Genomic DNA, 23,169 nt, shown 5'->3' with positions numbered 1-23,169 from the left:
AACATAACAAAACCTTTTATCTACCAAAAAGTAATACTAATAAAAATGTTTTTTAAGAGATATATTTACAGAATACAAAGTTTACTTGTTGAACTAATTGTGTTCCAAAAAGTCTATGTTTGAGAAAGCCTCAAGATTTAAAAAAGTCATACTATATACTATAATGTTTGTGACTTGAAAAGGAAGAGAAATATATTCTTATTCAGGAGATGGCTGAATTAACATTTATAGTGTCTTTCAAAGGGGATGCTATAACTTTTCAACTTATTCAAGTTTGTAACTCTTGCTACAAACTGAGATTTAAGTAGGTAAATCCCTTCCCTCTTCTGAGAGTAAGCAAAAATATTCCCGCCAACTTCAAAATTGAATCAATCTTCTTTTTATGCACAAGTTAATAAGATTCCATAATTAAATAAATGAATATGAAAGTTCTACTGTCATTCAACTCTACGTGCAGCAGGAAAAAGAAGACAGGGAGATAGTGTAAATAAGAATTAATGCTAAGTTACTATCCATCTCCAAAGTTCATTCTAACACAGACACACATACCTCCCATCACTCAGCAGGCTATACAGGGAACCAAAAAGAACTGGCCTGATAGGAGATGTTTTGGGGAAAAATTATGATTTAGCAATGCTGCTGCTTCCCTGAGTCAACGTGGAATCATTCCTGATGTCTACACTATTTTCCCCAATAACAGAATATTCAACTTTAACTTCTCAGTCTAATTACAATGACCACCTGTGGAATTCAAACTTCACGCTAATTATGACACAGAACTTTATGTCTCCATTCAAACATTATTCAGAATCATACATTATTAAAACAGCTAAAGGTCAACATTCATGGATATTCACAGCAATTATAATTCACAAAAGGGAGTTACACTGTAAATATTAACAACGCAGGTATGAAAGCTATTAGAACACTAATTATAATTTTAAAATAGGGATCCAAAGTGAATTTGAATCAAGATACATACAGTAGCTTAATAGTTCTCAAAACACATATTTAAAATTAAAAGAAGACTGAAGATAGTACACACAGAATTTTAAATATCTGGTATCTATATTTCATACTATCTCATTTCCCAAATAGTGTCTCAGATACTTCATTCAGATGCTTGGAGGTCATTTACATGTGCTAACAACTCTGCTCCTAGATTCTAATTATTTCACACACTAATACATGGTTTTTGGGGGGTTTTTTGTTTTTTGAGACAGAGTCTCACTCTTTCGCCCAGGCTGAAGTGCAGTGGTGTGATCTCAGCTCACTGAAACTGCCTCCCAGGTTCAAGCGATTCTTCCTCAGCCTCCTGAGCAGCTGGGACTACAGGTGCCCACCCCCATGCCTGACTAATTTTTGTATTTTTAGTAGAGACGGGGTTTCACCATATTGACCAGGCTGGTCTCGAACTCCTGACCTCATGATCCGCCCACCTCAGCCTCCCAAAGTGCTGGGATTACAGGTGCAAGCCCGTATTTGAAGCTTTGCTACCACCAATTACGGGCTGTTACCGCGCCTGCCCTTTTAGTTTGTTTGTTTGTTTGAGATAGAGTCTCGCTCTGTCAACTCTGCTCCTAGATTCTAGTTATTTCACACACTAATACATGATTTTTTTTTTTTAAAGAAGATCAACGCAATATGAAAGCATACAAATTCTGAGTGAGTTGGCCACTGCAGGTTGTCTACAAAGTTATAACCCATATACTGGCTTTGTTTTATGTTTGACGGAAATGTATAAAACATTATCAGCTTTTAAAAATTATTCTTCAGAAGCTTAACTTCATACAAATTAATTTTGTTTCCTAATCTAATTAAACTATATTTTTGTGTTTAGTTCATAAAATTACAAAGACAAATTTCATTATAAAAACACACAAAACTAATTCTATCAGGATCAGAATAGGAAATTCATTTAAAATTCTCTAAAACACAAAATTTCAAAGCTAAAAAATGAATGTGGCTGGGCGCGGTGGCTCACATGGTGGCTCAAGCACTCTGGGAGGCCAAGGAGGGTAGATCACCTGAAGTCAGGAGTTTGAGACCAGCCTGGCCAACATGATGAAACCCTGTCTCTACTTAAAACTACAAAAATTAGCTGGGCGTGGTGGCACGCACCTGTAGTCCCAGCTACTTGGGAGGCTAAGGCAGGAGAATCACTTGAACCCGGGAGGTGGAGGCTGTAGTGAGCCGAGATCACACCAATGCACTCCAGCCTGGGTGACAGAGCAAGACTCTGTCTCAAAAAAAAAAGTAAAATAAATTTTAAAGACAGAATATAAAATTGATTCTATTTCAAGAACATAATAAAAACGTAGGCATAGATTAGACTTTTTACATATAAAATCAATTTTACTATATCTAAAAGTTTAAAATATTCTTTTACTGACTTTCACATATAATAACACTTTAAATCACATTCAAGTCGTTCTAAATTAAGTCAATCTTTAAGTGCTACTTACAATCCAGAAGGCAAATTACTAGCTGCAGTGATGCCAAAGAAATACTGCATAGCTTCGACGAGGAGAAAGTCAAATAAGGCTGACAAAACCCAGGAACCCAGCAAAAAGGACTACAAGATAAAACAGCAGAAAAATTATAGAGATGAGTCTCCTAAAAATAAAATAACATTTATTCAGCTAGAATCAGCTCAGAGGTATGTATTGGTGTGTGTGTGTGTGTGTGTGTATACACACATACTTATGTGTGTATATATATTCAAAAATAATTGTTTTTATTAAAACAGACTTTTGAAAATCGGCAGAGTAAACCCATATTGCTCAAATGTATTAACATCCATAATTTTTAAGTATGTTGAAGATATATTTTTAACAAGTAAAACACAAACCACTAAGCAAAATAAATTATAATTTTATTAAAGTCAAAGTATTAAAATTTGTATTAGCTGTTCACAACTAATACTATATATTATCATTATCACTATTATTATTATGCTATTCTAAAATTTTCTTTGGTTAATGTCCATATGCCTCAAATCAGATACAGAATAGTATAGTTTAAAAAATAACTGTAAATAATAACACCAAGTTTAACAAAATAAAATCCATTTAAACAAAATTTTTTTCTACAGCCTAAGTGGCAAAGACAAAATACATAAAAACTTACTGCAAATTTTCTGCTTCCATATCTTCTTTCAAATATCCTAAAATTATAAATAAGCAGACTACTGCAGAAAGTATCTTTCAAATCAAGGCAAATTATTCTTCCACATATCAACCTCCAAATCTAGATGGGGATTTAAAAAAGAACAACAAACGAGAGTAGAATTTGTTCGGATCTCTTCCTTAGCAAATTTGTTATGTTTACACTGTCTATTTTTAATAGTCTAAACAAAATCATAATACACACACAAAAGGAAAATTATACATGTATGTTCTCTGAGCTCAAGTCTCTCACAGTAAAAATTCCTTCCAACAGTGGCACAAAAGGTACTTGAATTTTTTTGTGCTTATAAGAAAACATATTCTCATTAAGATAACAGACAACTGTCTATAAGAAATTTTAGGATTGTGTTTAGTAACATTTTTAAAAATTACATACGTAAGCTAGAATGAAAGGCTAACAAATGTTCATTTTTATGCTATTGAATAAGACAAAGGTGTAACTGAAAAACAATTTAGGTATAAACTCAAAAATACACATTTCTGAGCTTAATTTTAATCATCAACCTACTTCAGAGCAACTATGCAAAGTAACTTATGGCAACTGTTGCTAAATATGACTAGGTTTGAAATATTAGTTTATTTAAATCATTGTTTCACCCAACTTCTGGTTGCATAAAAACATATAAGGGGACATACAAAAAAAAAAAAAAGAAGAGCTACTCAAAGGCCTATTTTTGAGTCTGCTTAAACATTTTTCAGATTTTTAAAGATAATCCCAATGACATTTGAAAACATCCTAATCTTATTTCCCCTTCACGATGACCTTATGAGATAGGTAAAACAAATATTAATGACAACTTTTCTTTGTATTTTTATTGTGGTAAAACAGATACAAAAGTTATAATTTTAACTACTGAGTATACAATTCGGTGGTATTAAGCAAATTCACAATACTGTACAATCATCACCACTATCTATTTCCAGAACTCTTCATCATCCTAGACAGAAACGCCATGCCAACTTCCTGTTCCCTCTCCCCATAGCCCCAGAAAACACTATTCTACTTAATGTCTCTATGAATTTGCTTATACTAGATACCTCATGTAAATAAGATCACATATTTGTCTTTTTGCATTTGCTCATTTCACTTTGCATAGTATTTTCAAGGTTCATGGTAAAGCATGTATCAATCTCATTCTCATTTATAGTTGAATAATATTCTATGGTATGTATACATTGCATTTTGTTTATCCATTTATCTGTTAATAGGCATTTGGGTTTCTATTCTTTTGCTATTGTGAATAATGCTGCTGTGAACATCGGTAATATTAACTCTTTTCTTTTTTTTTTGAGACAGGGTCTCACTCTGTTGCCCAGGCTGTAGCGCACTGACGTGATCACATCTCACTGCAGGCTCAACCCTCTGGACTGATTCAATACTCGCACCTTAGCCTCCTGAGTAGCTGGGACTACAGGTGTGCACCACCACACCCGCCTAATTTTTGTATTTTTTGTAGAGATGGTGCTTTGCCATGTTGCCCAGGCTGGTCTTGAACTCCTGGGCTCAAGCAATCCATCCGCAAGCCTTGGCCTCCCAAGGTGCTGAGATTACAGGTGTGAACCACCACACCCAGCCAACTGTCTTAAGGAAAAAGAGGCACAGAGACACTATCTGTCTAAAGTCATACAACCTGTGCTCTTGCCAACAGAAATAAAATACAAATGAGAAGTCTGACCATATCAACTGTCAAAACATTTCACATATGTCTCTACTCCAAGCAAGACACCAGGAAGAGTCTTTGTCGTGACTGTACTGGCCACCAGAGTTCATCTTACCTGCCAGCCCCGCTGACCTGGGGATGGCTGCCTACAAGGCTGTGTTGAGGCCATAGCTGGGCTCAGTACCAGAGTCACACTGAAACTTTAGGCAGCATATACCTCTATCAATATGATCAATGAGGCAGTATACATGAGAGCACAAAGGAAACTGTCAAGTACTTTACCAATGGCAGATGATGATGACTGTCATCTCCGCAGAACACCAGATTCAAAAACCGTAAGAGGCAGCTCCAAGTCCTCTATCACCACATTTAATATTACAATGAAAATACTCTACTCAGGCATAAGCTCTGAGAGCTACTAAGAAAATCTGGGGATTAAGGAAATTGAAACTTTGTAATTACTAAGATACAACAAACTGCATTTCCAGAACCCCATTTTTCTTCAGTTAATGAAAATAAAGCTGCTAGCTACAGTTTTAAACAATTTATGTGTTGCAGTGATGCTCAAGGACACAAAACTATGAGAGCTGGTATAAGAATAAACCACTGCATATTATTATACAGGTGAATGTCCCCTAAAGACTGGTAACTGGCTACAGGCTTGCACTCAGCAAAGCACTGCTTCTGCAACTCAACCTAAAGAAACCTGACTGTACCTCTGCATTAATTGCCAAAATCTGGAGGTTCAGAACTTACAAAATAAAGCCCTTCATTATCTGAGACCTCCTGGACTTCTCCAATCTAACTCTGGGTTTGCCTCAAAGCCTGGGTTTGCCTCAAAGTATGCTTCCTATACCACACTCCTAAAGGTCTGAAATTCATGTTACTTCCTGAAGTAAAATGCCCTTCCTTCTCTTCACTGCTAATTAACATTTATCCCTTGTTTCAGACCAAAGTGAAAGCTCACATCCCTAAGACTCTCCGGAGGTATTCCCCCAATACTGGTCCCTACTTCCTTTATCACCCCCCAAGGATGTCATGTACACCTGTGACCTACAGAATCACGTTCTTATGTGTATGTGTGTGTTTAGATTTCCCAAGGCAGAACTGAAACTCCCATATCTCTCATGAATACACACCGACAGCCTCTTAGGTGTTTTAACAGTGTTAATGTGGATGTGGCTATTCCCATTCCTGGACAGAAGGGTGGTCCTCTTCCATCCAAGCAGGTCACCACCTTCAAAGCACAGATGTCCACAGAGTGGGCTTAGCCAAACGAACCAAATTAACTCCAGAAATTAGGAAGGTATCAACCCAAGGCCCGGGGGCCCTTACATCAGTGGTCCTCAAAGCCAGCCATACACTAGAATCCCCAGGGGGTTGTTTTTAAATGTACAGCAATGCCCAGGTACCACCACCAGACTCTGTGACTCAGTTGTTCTGGGGTGAGATAGTGGGTTTATGTAAATCTAGGTATAAATTATACCTTCACATAAGAATAGATATGCAGACAGAGCTCTCAAGTTTTTCCAGGTGATTCTAATGTGTGTCCAGGGTTGAGAACGACTTATAGCAACTGAAATAATACAGAAGCTATACTATCTTCTGACAAATGAGTAATACAGATAAATAACTGAAAGACCTGCACGGGAAGTTGGTGAAGCCAATCTGAGCAATGGTATTAATTACATGACTATGAAGAAAAGGTGTCAGTGTTCAAGAAATGGATTATTATGCTTTAAATGGGCTAACCAAGTGTTTAGCAAAGAAAGTGTGGCAGTTATACACCAGAATGTGCACTAACACTCCAATTCATAGACAAGAAGCCAGCACCAGCGTTTTCAACAAGATCAGTCCAGAAACCTTGAAAAGCACTTCTGCTCTTTCCCACAGCAGAAACTCAAGAGAAATCTCTTACTTCATTTAACCACCACTGTAAAAGTTATCATAAATTCACAATCTGATACAGCTGACAGAGCCTAGCTCCCCTAATCAAATATTCAAACTGAGACAAGGTTTTGGCAAAGCTAAGTATGCATACTGGGCATTAAAAAAAAGATTTAACATTGTTTTTAATTCCCTTGAAGTTATAAGTTGCACTTCTCTGAGTAAAAAGTGAAACTGAAAACAAATGTGCCTAATAAAAGGAAATACTGCCATTGCTTCATTATTATCTGCTTTGCTGAAAAATCAATAAATACAACTAGAAGTTACTTAATGAAATATTAATAATAAATATTTCTTACAAATTGGGGGCTTTGAGGAACTAATAGCAGGAAGAAAAGCAAATCTAGGAAGAAAAAACAAATCTAGAAAAAAAAACTGTCCTCTCTCCTCCAAGGGGCCAATGAGGCAGAGCTCACCTGGAAGTCGTTCTTGACTGCGTGGAGGTCATACACAAACAGCTTCTGGCAGTGAGGCAGGAGGAGGGCTAGCAGGAGGGAGAGGGCACTGGGGACCAGCAGAAGGCTCTTCGACAGAGGCGCCTTGTCTGCAGGGAAAAAGGAAACCACTTTCAGAATGATTGTTCCTAAGATTTAAAAAACCACATGGGTGAAAAGCAAGAGAATTCACTTCTTTTAAATCAGAATGAAGACAAAGTTCAGAAACTCTGAAATTTGGTTCTAACATCCACTTTCAAAACATCAACCTCGGGAAGTAAGTGATCAAAAGACACTGGAAACAAGCAGAATGCCCTAGCAGGGCTTCATTGGCAGTTGGCTCTTGAATGAGACCAAGTTTGCAGCCAGAACTTCCATAGAACACCTTTGAGAAAATGGCTACCCAAGTGTAAAGAAATAGAGCAGTATGTTTTCTATCAAATCAGCCAGTTAGCTCCTGAGCACACACAGAATTCATACATATGTAAAAATACATTTTTAATTTTATTTTTTAATTGATACCTATTAGGGAACACATTTTGGGAGTACGTGTGATAATTTGATACATTCATACAATCACATCCAGAGAAAGTCTCACTTTGTCACCCAAGCTGGAGTGCAGTGGCGCAATCTTGGCTTACTGCAACCTCCACCTCCCAGGTTTAAGTGATTCTCCTGCCTCAGCCTCCTGCATAGCTGGGATTACATGCACACGCCACCACGCCTGGCTAGTTTTCGTATTCTTAGTAGAGACCATGTTTCACCATGTTGGCCAAGCTGGTCTCGAACTCCTGGGCTCAAGCGATCCTCCTGTCTCAGCCTCCCAACATGCTGGGAATATAGGCATGGACCACAGCAACCAGTCCAGGTAATTATCTTAAATCTCTCTCTTTTCTTTAGGCTGAATTATTCTCTTCTAGCTATTTTGAAACATACGAGAGATTAGTGTCAACTACAGACACCCTCCCGATCTACTGAACACCAAGTCTTATTTCTTCTAAGTGTATATTTGTACCCATTAATCAACCTCTTTGTATCCCCCTCTCCCTCCTACCCTTCCCAGCCTCTGATAACCACCAACCTACTCTCCAGCTTCATGAGATCCACTATTTTAGCTTCCATATGTAAGTGAGAACATGCAATCCTTGTCTTTTTGTTCTTAGCTTATTTCACTTACATGTCTTCTAGTTCCATCCATGCTGCTACAAATGACAGGATTTCATTCTTTTTATGGCTGAATAATATGTCAGTGTGTGTGTAGGTGTATATAATATATATACACATACAAAAAATTGTATATATATTATATATATATATATACACACACACACACACACAAACATAAAATTTTCTTTATCCATTATCAATTTGTTTTCTATTCATTGGAAACTTAAAAGAGGGAACTAGTCAATAAAGATGAAAGTATACAACAAAGAGGGCCAGGCATGGTGGCTCACATCTGCACTGATGGACACTTCAGCTGATTCCATATTTGGCCATTGTGAATAGTGCTGCAATAAGCATGGAAGTACAGATATCTCTTTGATATACTGATTTCCTTTCTTTTGAATATATATCCAGTAGTGGATCATATGGTAGTTTTATTTATTTATTTATTTTATTTATTTTTTTGAGACGGAGTCTCGCTCTGTCGCCCGGGCTGGAGTGCAGTGGCCGGATCTCAGCTCACTGCAAGCTCCGACTCCCAGGTTTACGCCATTCTCCTGCCTCAGCCTCCCGAGTAGCTGGGACTACAGGTGCACGCCACCTCGCCCGGCTAGTTTTTTTGTATTTTTTAGTAGAGACAGGGTTTCACCGTATTAGCCAGGATGGTCTCGATCTCCTGACCTCGTGATCCGCCCGTCTCAGCCTCCCAAAGTGGGTAGTTTTATTTTATTTTATTTTTGAAGAACCTCCATACTGTTTTCCATCGTGACTGTACTAATTTACATTCCCACCAACAGTATACCAGGGTTCCCCTTTCTCCACATCCTGGCCAGCCTCTGTTTTGTTTGGTGGTTTTGTTTTTGTTTTTTTGAGATGGAGTCTCGCTCTGTTGCCCAGGCTGGATGTTGTTGTTTTTGAGACAGAGTTTTGCTCTTTCGCGCAGGCTGGAGTGAAGTGGTGCAATCTTGGCTCACTGCAACCTCGGCCCCGTGGGTTTGAGCGATTCTCCTGCCTCAGCCTCCTGAGTACCTGGGATTACAGGCACCTGCCACCATGCCCAGCTAATTTTTGTATTTTTAGTAGAGACGGGGGTTTCACCATGTTGGCCAGGCTGGTCTTGAACTCCTGACCTTAGATGATCCACCTGCCTCTGCCTCCCAAAGTACCAGGATTACAGGTATGAGCCACCGTGCCCAGCAGCCAGCCTCTGTTATTCCTGTCTTTTTGATAAAAGCCATTCTAACTTGGGTGAAATATCTCATTGTGGTTTTGATTTGCATTTCTCTGATGATCAATGATGTTGAGCATATTTTCATATGCCTGTTGGCGATTTGTATGTCTTCTTTTGAGAAATGTCTATTCAGATCTTTCGCCCACTTTTAAATTGGATTATTTGGGTTTTTGCTATTGAGTTGTTTGAGCTCCTTACAAATTCTGGTGACTAAATCCCTTGTCAGATGGATTAATCTGCAAGTATTGCAAGTATTTTCTCCCATTCTGTGGGTTATCTCTTTGTTGACTGTTTCTTTTGCTGTGCAACAGGAGCTTTTTAGTTTGACGTAATCCCATTTGTCTATTTTTCCTTTGGCTGTCTGTGCTTTTGAGGTCTTACGCACAAAAAATATTTGCCCAGACCAATGTCCTGGAGCATTTCTCCAACATTTTCTGCTAGTAGTTTCATAGTTTCAGGTCTTAGACTTAAGTCTTTAATCCATTTCGATTTGATTTTTATATATAGTAAGAAATATGGGTCTTTCACTTTTCTGTATATGGTTAACCAGGTTTACCAGCACAATTTTTTTTGAGACAGGGTCTCACTGTATTGCCCAGGCTGGAGTCCAGTGGCATGATCACAGTTCACTGCAGACTTGAACTCCTGGGCTCAAGTGATCCTCCCACCTCAGCCTCCCTAGTAGCTGGGACTACAGGCACAAGCCACCACACTTGGCTAATTTTTTTTTTGGAGAGATAGAGTCTTGCCATGTTGCCCAGGCTGGTCTCAAACTCCTAGCCTCAAGTGATCCTCTTGCCTCAGCCTCCCAAAGGGTTAGAATGATAGGCATGAGCCACAGCACCTGGCCCCAGCACAATTTTTTTTGAGGGGACCATTCTTTCTCCATTGTATGTTCTTGGCACCTTTTTTGGCTGCAAATGCATAGATTTATATCTCGATCTTCTAATCTGCTCCACTGGTCTATGTGTCTGTTTTGATGTGAGTATCCTGCTGATTTGGTCACTCTGTAGTATATTTTGAAGTCAGGTAGTGTGATACTTCATCTTGTTCTTCTTGCTCAGGATTGCTTTGGCTACTCAGAGTCTTTTGTGGTTCCATATAAATTTTACGAATTTTTTTTTTTTTTTTTTTGTATTTCTGTGAAGAATGTCATTGATATTTTAAGAGGATTGCATTGAATCTGTAAATTGCTTTGGGTAGTATTGGCACTTTAACAATACTAATTCTTCCAAACCATAAGTATGGAATACCCTTTCATTTTTTTGTGTCCTCTTCAAGTTCTTTCATCAGTGTTTGATAGTTTTCCTTGTACATATATTGCACTTTGGTTAATTGATTCCTAGGTGTTTTGTTTTTAAAAAATTAAACGAGGCTAAAAGTGTTAACACCGCTGACTGCAGTGGCCTCCTGAGTGTTAACACTGCTGACTGCAGTGGCCTCCTGAGATTTTCTACCATGAGTACAATTGGAGCCCAGGTCAGTTTTCCAGGAGAAGCTAGTGTGACCTCTGCCTTGTACCAAAAGCAGTCATGTCCCTCTTCCTCCTTGATCTAGTCATTTACATATTAAGTATGACAGAATTATACTACTAAGGGTATTTTAGAAACTATAAATGTCTTCTCTCTTCCCTCTGATATGAGAGAAAAAAAGAAGCAAATTATGTTTTCTTCTAGCTCACTTTTTTTTCCAATAGAACAAAATATCAGCTTTTACCTACTCAGGAACATTTCCTCCAAGCATGTAATTTAATTAAAATGTACACTATTGTGAGACATCTAAGTAGCTCTTCTCTCTCTCTGGTCTTCCTTGGTTCCACCTTTGTATTTTCATGCCTTCCTCTCTCACAGACCCTGAAAACAAGCCCCTTGTTTTCAACAAGCTACTTGCTGAGCTAATCCATGGGACAGAACAAGAGCTATGAGAAGGGAAAGGACTTGGGGCCCAGAAGACTTGGTCTTGAACCCTCATTTTCACACTTACTGATGCTTGCCATTGGACACAGTATCTGACCTCTCTGAGCTTCAGTCACCTCATCTGACCTAATTCTCAGCGTTATGCTAAGAAAGAAGTGAGGTAATACATGTAGAAATGGCTAGCACAGTGTCCGGCCCATGATGGGGGCTCAGAAAAAGAAAGTGAATCTCAATCTAGGAAAACCACTGAAATAACATGCTTTCCTTGGAAATAATTACTTACTTTATATAATAACCCTGTACCTCCCTTTGTATGGGAGCTCTGTTTTCACTCTATTAAATCTTGCAACTGAAAAAATAATAATAAAAAAATAACCCTGTAATATTCATAGTATCAAAAGACTAGTCTTGAGAATTCAAGTGATACCAGCAGATTTGGTTACAAAAACATGACTGAGATTTCCATCAAATAATGAAACACTTAAGCTTCACAGGAACCAAAAACACTGCCTTTTTTTTCTCTTAATATAGTTGTTTTCTCCCATCCTTTTACTGTGAAAAAGTTTACATTTAAGACTTACACTGGGGGTTACATAACAATAATTTTGATAATTGTCATTACTTTTCTATTTCTTAGCTGGCCTTCTGTCTTCATTCTCCTTGTATCTTGGTATCACTCTACACTCATGGATTTTTACTTAGTTAATGTGTTACAATCAGTTGCATTCTTTTTCCAATGTTCAAACTGTCCAGGTGGAAGCCCTTTGACCAGCTTCTGTGGTCTCTCAACCATGGCCCTCAATGCCTTCTCTGGCTGCCCCACCTATCCATTCGTCTTCCTTGCTTTAGGCTCACCTGTACCCGTCCTGCCCAAGACCTAGAATTTCTCTAAGGATCCCTATTAGGGAACGTTGGGAAATGGTCTTTAGAAACCAAATCTGAGGCTGGGCGCAGTGGCTCATGCCTGTAATCCCAGCACTTTGGGAGACCAAGGCAAACAGATCATGAGGTCAGGAGTTCGAGACCAGCCTGGCCAACATAGTGAAACCCTGTCTCTACTAAAAATACGAAAATTAGCTGGGCATGGTGGTGCATGCCTGTGATCCCAGCTACTTGGGAGGCTGAAGCAGGAGAATCGCTTGAACCCGGGCAATGGAGGTTGCAGTGAGCTGAGATCGCGCCACTGTACTCCACCTTGGGCAACAGAGTAAGACTTTATCTCAAAAAAAAAAAAAAAAAAAAAAAAAGAAAGAAACCAAATCTGAGCACTAGATGTGCTCAGTGTCATTTTGGGTCCCAATGCTTCTAGCTCTTTCAGTAATCAGAGCTAGAAAATATATTTTGAAATCATGATTCATAATGATATTTCCAATTCAAATTTAACAATTTAACACTACAGTGCCATTTTTCTTTTCTTTTTTTGAGATAGGGTCTCCTTGTGTTGCTGATGCTAGAGTGCAGTGGTGTGATCTCAGCTGACCGTAACCTCCATATCCTAAGCTCAAGCAATCCTCCTGCCTAAGTCTCCCAAGTAGCTGGGATTACAGGGGCAAGGCACCACGACCGGCCTTTTTTTTTTTTTTTTTTTTGTAGAGACAGGGTTTTACCACGTGGCCCAGGCTGGTCTCGAACTCCTGAGCTCAAGCGATCTGCCCGCCTCGGCCTCCCAAAGTGCTGGAATTACTGCTGTGAGCCACCATGCCTGGCCTACAGTGCTTTTTCCTAAGCTCTTTGCATTTCTGTCTTTTCTCTCTTAATTATTAATAGTTACCTGCTTGCTTTATCCTAGGTTATACATAAAATTTTAATATTACAATATCAGTATCATTACAAACAATAAACTATTTATTAAGCCCACTGGGCAAAGTTTATCTTTGAAGATTTTTTTTTTTTTTTTTGGTCCTTAGAGTGTGTATATGTGTATATATATCTTAACTAAAGATGGACAGGGTCTTGTGTTCAAAAGCTACTTGAAATAATTCTTTTCCCTAGTGGTTATAACACACAGATTTGTTTATTTCTGTTTACATTCAATATTAAAGTTTGCTCCTTTCTCCGTTAAAATTTTTGAATATGTTAAATATTTACATTGTTCAAAAACCAAAACTATGAAAAACAAAGGTTTATTTTCACTTCAGTTATTTCTCCCCTCTATCCCATACCCCCAACCCACTCCCATAGATATATACTTCTAATAACTTTTAGCTTAACTCCCAATTTTCTTTTTTAAAAAAACAAGTAACACGTTAACCTATATAAATACATATGTAGACATGGCACAAAAATACACACACTGGCAGTTCCTCATTTCTGCATAGCTCTAATAGGCACAGACTTCAGTTACCATGATTTGGTAAAATAACGCCAGCTCTTCAGTACGCAGATCATTATGTCAAGAAGATGTGCATTATGATGGGCAACCAATCATGTATGTCACTTCTTTCCAAGTCTGTCAGTCACTGGTCACTGGGCAGCTGTTTTTCCATTCATGCACAGACAGTGAAGCATGTTGTTGTGTTGCCTCATCTTCCAATGATAAATTCTTGTGACATTTTACAAAAATATATCATCAAAAGAAGGAACTAGTCAATAAACATGAAAGTATACAACAAAGAGGACCAGGCATGGTGGCTCACATCTATAATCCCAGCACTTTGGGAGGCTGAGATGGATGGATCACTTAAGGTCAGGAGTTTGAGACCAGCCTGGTCAACATGGCGAAACCCGTCTCTACTAAAAATATAAAAAGTAGCTGGGCATGGTGGCATGCTTGTAGTCCTAGCTACTTGGGAGGCTGAGGTGGGAGACTCACTTGAACCCAGGAGACAGAGACTGCAGTGAGCCAAGATCATACCATTGTACTCCAGCCTGGATGACAGGGAGAAACTCCATCTCAAAAAAAAAAAAAAAAAAAAAAAAAAAAGTATACAGCAAAGAAACAAAAAGTAATAGTGCTGAAAGTGAAATCTGAATCAAATGTTATCAGGTTATAAAAGAAATATCAAACCACAGGAATGTTGACACTGCCACCATTCAAGGTGGGCAGCTAGAGAAACTCGGTGAAGGTGAACTTACCAACAGGAAGGTGACCGTGATAGAATACTGGCTCCCCAAGGAGATCCACGTCTTAATCCCCAGAACCCGTGACTATGTTGGGTTACACAGCAAGTAGGAGTTAAGGTTGCAGACAGAATTGAGGTTGCTAACCAGATGTCCTTGAGATGAGATTATCCAAGATATCCAAGATATCCAAGATATCCAGCTGGATCCAATGCAATCACAAGAGTCTTTTCTTTTTTTTTGAGACAGAGTCTCCCTCTGTTGCCCAGGCTGGAGTGCAGTGGTACAATCTCCGCTCATTGCAACCTCTGCCTCCCGGGTTTAAGCGATTCTCCTACCTCAGCCCCCCGAGTAGCTGGGACTGCAGGCGCGTGCCACCACATCCAGCTAATGTTTTGTATTTTTAGTAGAAACGGGTTTCACCATATTGGCGAGGCTGGTCTCAGACTCCTGACCTCACGACCCACCCACCTCGGCCTCCCAAAATGCTAGGATTACAAGCGTGAGCCGCTGGAGTGGCCCACAGGAGTCCTTTTAAGTGCAAGAGGGAGGCAGGAGACTAAGTTTCAGAGTGACAATGTAAGAAAGAGTCCACCAATCACCCTTGGCTTTGACGATAAAATTGGGTCATGAGTCAAGAAATGTGAGCTGCCTCAAAAAGCTACAAAAGGCGAAGAAACAGATTCCTTCTCAGAGCTTCCAAAAGAAATGCAGCCCTGCTGACACCTTGATTTTATCCCAGTGAGATCCATTTTGGACTTCTGGCCTCCAAATTGTAGAATAATAAATTTATTTTGTTTTATTTATTTATTTATTGAAGAGACAGAGTCCCGCTCTGTTGCCCAGGCTGGAGTGCAGTGGCGTGATCTCAGCTCACTGCAACCTCCGGCACCTCCCAGGTTCAAGCAATTCTGGTCTCTCAGCCTCCCAAGCAGCTAGGACTACAGGCGCACGTCACCACGCCCAGCTAATGTTTTTGTATTTTTAGTAAAGACAGGGTTTCACTATGTTGCCCAGGCTGGTCTCGAACTGCTGAGCTCAGGCAATCCGCCTGCCTCAGCCTCCCAAAGTGCTAGGATTACAGTCATGAGCCACCGTGTCTGGCCATATTTCTTTTGTTTTAAACCATCACGTTTGTGATAATTTGTTAGAGAAGCAATAGTACAGTAAAATAGTGATTGTGATGTCCCTGGGGAAGTGATGCTGGCAAAATTCTACATATTAAAGAAACTCTCGCCGGGCGCGGTGGCTCAAGCCTGTAATCCCAGCACTTTGGGAGGCCGAGACGGGCGGATCACGAGGTCAGGAGATCGAGACCATCCTGGCTAACACGGTGAAACCCCGTCTCTACTAAAAATACAAAAACTTAGCTGGGCGAGGGGGCAGGCGCCTGTAGTCCCAGCTACTCGGGAGGCTGAGGCAGGAGAATGGCGTGAACCCGGGAGGCGGAGCTTGCAGTGAGCTGAGATCCGGCCACTGTACTCCAGCCTGGGCTACAGAGCAAGACTCCGTCTCAAAAAAAAAAAAAAAAAGAAACTCTCAGAGATATTTTGTCACATTGAAAGCAGAGAGAATAAAATAATGGAAACTCAGCCAAACTCAGGCGTATGACAAGTCACAAGGTATCATAGAGATACTCCCCATAAGTTACACAATAGGAAGAAGGCAAACACTGCTCAAACTGCTCTTTGGAAGTTTCTTACAAAGAAACAAAACACTTTAATTCTCAATGTCGCTAATGTTTTTAATAAATTACAGTATACTGTTTTACTATTTTTTCATTTCCCTATGCATTTATAACTATATATTTATAAGAGAAAGTCTAAAGTTTTAACAAAGCATTCTTTCAACAAAAATTTTTAAAAATCACGGAACAATCCAAATTTTCCCCATTGATTATTAAAATAGCTTTGCCTGGTTTCAACTTGCACAGTCATTTTTACGGTCCTGCATCACCTTGCAAAGGAAGGACTATCTGTGTGTGTGTGTGTACACTCTTTCCTAAAACAAGGCTGCAATGTGGTCACTTTGGTATGACCTTCAAGCTCAAATGAAAAGTCCCTGTCCCTGGTTGTCCAGACCTCCCCACATTCTGGGCCTCCTGCCTCCTCAGCACAACCTCCATTGCTTTGTTCTCAGGAGCCTTTGCTGCAATCAAACTACACAGCTCACTACCTCCTGAACATGTTGCTTTCTGTTTCAATGCCTTTGGAAATTTTTTCCAGACTTAAATCCCCAAATATCATCAATGCCTTCCTTACTAGCACAGATCTAAATCTTATGCAGCCTTCAAATAACAGTTGTTTCTACTTTCCTCATTCAGCCTGAGTGAACCATTTTAGCCTGAAGGGCTTTTCCCCTACTCTGCACCCTCGTTCCCACACACTACTGTGAGCAGCCAGGGTTTGTACAGTTTTGCTATCCCAACTACAATAAAGATTCCCGAAGGGAGGCCACATGCCTCACTCTTCTCTACATCCATCATAAATCCTAGCATCGTCCCTTGCACAGATGAAATGTCCAGATCATTAACAGCCAATATCACAGAAAAGCCTCACTGATGGGGACAGTCTCAGATTCTGTGAGGTGCACCTTCATCTTATTCATAAGAAATTCCCTGGGGGCGAATTTACCAGTTACAGTTGACACTGTGGTTATTGTACTTGTTTAAGCATATAAAAATAGCCCAACTATTTCCTCTCTGGTAAGGTCTTGAGAGCATCTAAACTGGAACCATTAGTAAAGTGGTTGCACACTTTCTTCATGACCAAAATGCAAACAAGGCTCCAAGGAATCTAAAATCTAACCCAGTTCCTCATTGCATAGTAATTCAAAAGTAGAGGAGAGTACCATGACTATGAGCCTAACCAACCTAAATCCTTTCTTGAGCCATTTCAGCCTCAATTTTCCTCATCTGTAAAATGGATATGAGAACCTACCTCAAAAGTGTCATGAGAAGAAAATGAAATAAAAGAATGAATATAGGGGCTGGGCACAGTGGCTCACACCTATAATCCCAGCACTTTGGGAGGCCAAGTCGGGCAGATCACCTGAGGTCAGAAGTTTGAGACTAGCCTGGCCAACATCATGAAGCCCCGTCACTACCAAAAATACAAAAATTAGCCAGGCGTGCTGGGAGGGCACCTGTAATCCCAGCTATTCAGGAGGCTGAGGCAGGAGAATCTCCTGAATCCAGCAAGTGGAGGTTGCAGTGAGCCAAGATTGTGCCACTGCACTCCAGCCTGGGCAACAAAGCAAGACTCCATCTCAAAAAAAAGAGAAAAGAATGAATATAGAGAATATTGCTCCTACCACCAGCACCATCACAACACCCCAGGTTTCCCCCATTAAAGGCAAGCTCCTTTGTGACTCTGACAGGACTGAAGATGGAGCAGGGGTGATGTAAGTGCAAGGGGCAGCTTGATTCATCTTTCCTTCAACTTGGGTTTCCACTTGTCCTTGTGCAATGGTCCCCGTCATTCCTTCCTCTTCCTTGCCAGTTTGAGCAACTCAACGTGAGTGGAGAAAGTCACAGAGCTGAGCTACAAGACCTCACCATAAATTCTTGATCTCAAATCTCAAGATGACACTCTACACTTACCAGCGTTTCCACTGATTTTCTCTAGTATATCTACTCTACAACTTCTTATCTCACACCATCTCTTCTTTTCTAACCTCTCAAATCTCCCTAATTCACATTCCCAACTTGAATACCAAACTCCCAACGCATCCACCAAATGAATAAATGAGTGGTTTGCTTTGGTATTCTCAATCATCCTCTAAATATGAGTAGGCATCCATGCTGTACCATGCATTATTCTAGGTTCTGAGGCACAGCAATAAACTGTGCAAAGTCCCTAGTCTTGTAGTTTAGAGTCTAGACAGGAGAGAAAAGCAACAACAAACAAAACAAGGTAGATATACATTATGTCAGATGGAAATAAATCCTATGCAAAATGAACTAGGGAAAATAAAACCTGTGGCTTTGTTATTCACCACATATTTCCTGTCTCTTCCCAAACCCATGGTAGGACTGCTCCCCACCCCCACTCCCAAATGAAGTGAGGCATGGCAATGTGACTTGCTCTGGCCAAGTAAATGAAAGCTATGTCACTTCCAGGAGGACCCTTTAAGAGCCAGGGAATCATTCTTGCTCTTTTCATCTGCCAATGTGCAAGATGGTGGGGTAGCCATCAGCCAGCTCCCGGGGCTGACAACAGTGTAGAGTGGACCCCTCCCAGGTAACTCGCAATGGAGATGGAACAGCAGTGAGATGTGAGCCTTGTTGTCTCGGGTTCCTGATATTTCAGAGTTGTCTGCTACTGCAGCATAACTTGGCCCACTGCTGGTGGGGAAGGAGGGGTGCCGTCTATCCAACCTGGTTAGGGAAGACCTTCTTGTAATGTGGATCTGAGCAGAGACCTGAAGATATAGGCCTTGCAGATACCTGAGGGAAGGGTGATCCTGGTGGAAAAAAAAAGCAAGCACAAATGCTTTGAGATGAAAACATGCTCAACATGATTAAGAGATGATAAGGCTGCCAACCGGCAAAAGCAGAGTGAGCATGAGGCAGACAGGGAGGGAGCTAAGGTCAAAGAAGTGGTGATGGGAGAAAATAGTCCAGAGCCCTACAGTCTATTATGAGGACTTTAAAACCTTTCCTCTGGATGTGCAGGGTGCTTTGGGGAGGTCTCAGTAGAGGAGTAACCTGATTGGAAAAGGTTTTAAATGATCACTTCGGTTGTTAAATTGAGAAGAAATTACAGCAAGGAAAGGGTGGAAGATAGGAGACCAGTTAGGAGGCTGTTAGGGAATCCAAGGAAGAAAGGAGGATGTTCAAACCAGCAGGGTGGAGGTGGAGATGAAGAGGGGGGTCGGAACTGGGATATGTTGTGAAGGTGCTGCAGACAGGATATGCTGACTGACTGAGTGTATGGGCAGATAGAGAAGTCAGGAATAAAACTAAGTTTTGTTCTGGGCCACTGGAAGAACTGCTGGCAGTTGCTGAGATGGCTCTGACTAAGTTCCGGACGTGCTGTCTTTCCCACCTACAAGATCCGGGCCCATCTAGCAAAATGCTCCCCCAAGCCTTCACCTGCCAGGTCTCTCTCCTCTCTACCAGTGCCACTCAAAATAACCAGCCTGCAAAGTGCTACCCGCTCACACTGGGGTCAGAGCTTGTGCCAAATGTGAATCAACACACTGCCTCCTTCAGGGATGACGTCCTGCTATGAAACCACATCATTTAAACACATCATTTAAACATCATTTAAAACACATGCTCTGCTCAAATGTCACCACCTTATCCTTTGTCCCGCTTTTTTCATAGCACTTAACAGTGGATTTAATAGTGATTCATCAACTCTATGATTCAAACTATTACACCATTATTTTTATGGCCACTAAAAAATAAACGCTGCCAAATATAATTCTAAGACATCATCAATTATAAGGCGCGTTCCAACTTTAGAATCATTAAAATGTGGGAACAAATGCATTTTAGAATCAAGGAAATATATTGCTTGGTCTATTGTCCATTCCCCCACCTTCAGTCTCCACTAGAACACAAGCTTATTTAGGGCAGCAGCTTTGTCTGGTACATTCCCTGTTGCAGCATCCCTCATGCCTCTAACAGGACCTGGCACGTAAAGGCAGTCAAGAGTGTTTGTTAAACAAAAGGGGAGTGATGTGAAGCAGGTGCTCAAATACTGGCGGGAGCAACCCAAGTGTCCACTGGCAGATGAATGGATAAACAGGTAAACAAAATGTGGCACACACATATGAGGGTGATCAATTCAGTCTTAAAAAGGAAGGAAACTGGCACATGCAACAACATGCATGAACCTTGAGGACATTATGCTGTATGAAATAAGCCAGTCACAAAAAGATAAATATTATATGATTCCACTTATTTGCAGTACCTAGAGTAGTAAAATTCACAGAGGCAGAAAGTAGAAAAGTGGTTGCCAGAGGAAGGGTACAGCGGAGGGGAGGAAGGGGGAAATGGGAAGTTGTTTAATGGGTACAGAGTTTCAGTTCTGCAAGATGAGAAGAGTTACAGACATCGGTTGCACAATATGAACGTACTTAATACTACTGTACTAGACACAAAAATAGTTAGGATTGTACATTTTATATTATGTACATTTTAGCACAATTAAAAATTAAAACTAAATATAAGCAAATACTTACTGAACTAATAACTGACCCTGTTTACACAACCATTTTAATTCTGTCCAGGACCAAACAAACCCCTAAAAATACAGATCTGATAATTACCATTAAGTATTCCTCTCAAGATGAGCAGAAGTCAGATCTCAAAAACCTATGTGGAAAGCAATAATACACAAATATCCAAAAACTTGCACATCACAGGATAAGTATACAGTATCATTATACACAATAAGATTCACTCATCAACTCAAGATTTGTACTTTACGTAAAAATTTTAACTCAAAAAAAACCTTTAAATAATTCTTAAACTCTGGTTAATAGCAATGCACATTTAAGTGTTTAGAGAAAATGTGACTATAATCTACTTTGAAATGCATTTAAAAAAATAATATGGTACTGATCAAATAAATAGAGGGATTGATATTTGCTAAAGCAAACATACTAAACTGTTAATTGTAGAATCTAGGTGATGGGTATATGGGTGTTCAGTGTACCACTCTTTCTACTTTGTGGCATGTTTGAAATTTTGCATAATTAAAACATTGGGTGGGGGGTACACAGAGAATCATAGAATCTGAGAGCTGAGAAAGGACTTCAATGAAGCAAAAATTAATAGAACTGAAATGAGACATAGATAAATCCACAAATATAATTGGAGAATTCAGCACTCTTCTCACAGTAATGGATAGTACAAGTAAACAGAAAATCACTGTTATGGACTGAACGTGACCCCCTCAAATTGGTATGTTGAAGCTCTATGTTGACTGTGTTTGGAGAGAGGCCCTTTAAAGAGGGAATTAAGGTTAAGTGAGGTCATAAGGATAGATTGAGCCCTAATTCAATGTGACATGTCTTTATAAGAAAAAGGAGAGACCCAGGGATGCTCCCACACACAAAGGGAAGACCATGTGATGACACAGCTAGAAGGCAGCAGGCTCCTGCAAGGCCCCAGGAGAAACCAAACTTGCCAAGACCCTAAGCTTGGACTTCTAGCTTCTGAGTCTGTGAGAAAATTAATTTCTGTTCTTTAAGCCACCCAGTCTGTGGTATTTTGTTACGGCAGCCCAAGCTGACTAGTAAAATCAGTAAGGATATACAAGACCTGAAAAACATTATCAACCAACTTGGCCTGATTGACATTCATAGAACACTCCACCCAACAACAGCAAGTTACACATTTGTTCAAGTGCAGATGGAGCATTCACCAAAATAGACTATATTCTGGGCATAAAAGATTCCTCAAAAAATTTAAAGGAATTAAAATCATACAAAGCATGTTCCTTGGCCACAAAAAAAAAATTAGAAACCAACAACAGAAAGATGGACAATCCCCCAAATATGTGAAAACTCAACAACACATTTCTAAACAATATCTGGGTCAAAGAGAAAGTCACAAAGGAAATTAGACTATATTTAAAACAGAATTAAAAACTGAAGCACAACCAAGCAAAATTTGTGGACTGTAGCTAAAGCAATGCTTAGAGAGGAAAGTGTAGCATAAAAATGCTTATATTAGGAAGAAAAAAGGTCTCAAATAATGGTATAGGTTACAATCTTTAAAAAAAAAAAAAAGAGCAAATTAAAATCTAAGCAAGCAGATGTAAAAAAATAATTAAGAGTAGAAATCAATGAAATGGAAAAATCAAACTATAATAGAGACAAATCAATGAAACTCAAAGCTGGTTATCTGAGATCAATAAAACTGATACACTTCCAGCAGAAATGATCAGGACAAAAAGAGTGAAGACACAATTATCAATACCAGGAATAAAGAGGGGGCATCACTACTGATCCCAGAGACATTATAAGGACAGTAAGAAGTTGCACAACAACGTGAATGTACTTAATGTCACTGAACTGTGACTTAAAAATAGTTAAAATAGTAAGTTTTATATTATGCATTTCTTATCACTACTAAAATTTATCACAACTACATTTTTTTTGAAAGGGAATGTTACGAAATACTTTATACCCATAAATTTAACAACTTAGATGAAACAGGCAAACTCCTTGGAAGACACAATCTACCAAAGCTCATTCAAGAAGAAATAGATAATTTAAACAGTCCTATAGATATTATGAAATTGAATTTATAGTTAAAAGACTTCCAACAAAGAAAACTCCAAGCCTGATGGCTTCAGGGGAGAATTCTACCAAGCATTTAAATACCAATTCTACACAAACTCTTTTACAACACAGAAAAATAGGGAACGCTTTCCAACTCACATTATGAAGCAATGATACACTGTTAGCAAAACCAGGTAAAGATATTAAAAGGCAAAAATTAGACAAATATACTTTATTAACATATTAACAGATGCAAAATTCTCAACAAAACATCAGTAAATCAAACCTAGCATTATATAAAAACAATACATCATGACCAAATAA

At 39.5% G+C, this 23,169-nt stretch overlaps 1 protein-coding gene across 9 annotated transcripts in view; it reads right to left on the bottom strand.

Annotated features, from left to right (window-relative positions):
• The window catches only part of UBAC2 (UBA domain containing 2), a 189,989-nt gene that overhangs the window by 141,544 nt on the left and 25,276 nt on the right, over window positions 1-23,169 (bottom strand). For 4 of the 9 annotated variants that reach the window (XM_077973589.1, XM_077973594.1, NM_001171176.2 and 1 more), the window contains 3 exon segments: window positions 7,213-7,340; window positions 3,130-3,249; window positions 2,466-2,575 (listed from right to left, as the gene is read on the bottom strand). In XM_077973589.1, the coding sequence (XP_077829715.1) occupies window positions 2,466-2,575; window positions 3,130-3,249; window positions 7,213-7,340 (358 nt within the window). 9 annotated transcript variants of the gene reach the window in all.

The sequence above is a fragment of the Macaca mulatta genome, chromosome 17, assembly GCF_049350105.2.
Source record: "Macaca mulatta isolate MMU2019108-1 chromosome 17, T2T-MMU8v2.0, whole genome shotgun sequence".
In the NCBI taxonomy this organism is placed as follows: Eukaryota; Metazoa; Chordata; class Mammalia; order Primates; family Cercopithecidae; genus Macaca; species Macaca mulatta.
This window is presented reverse-complemented; position numbering and strand designations above follow the sequence as displayed.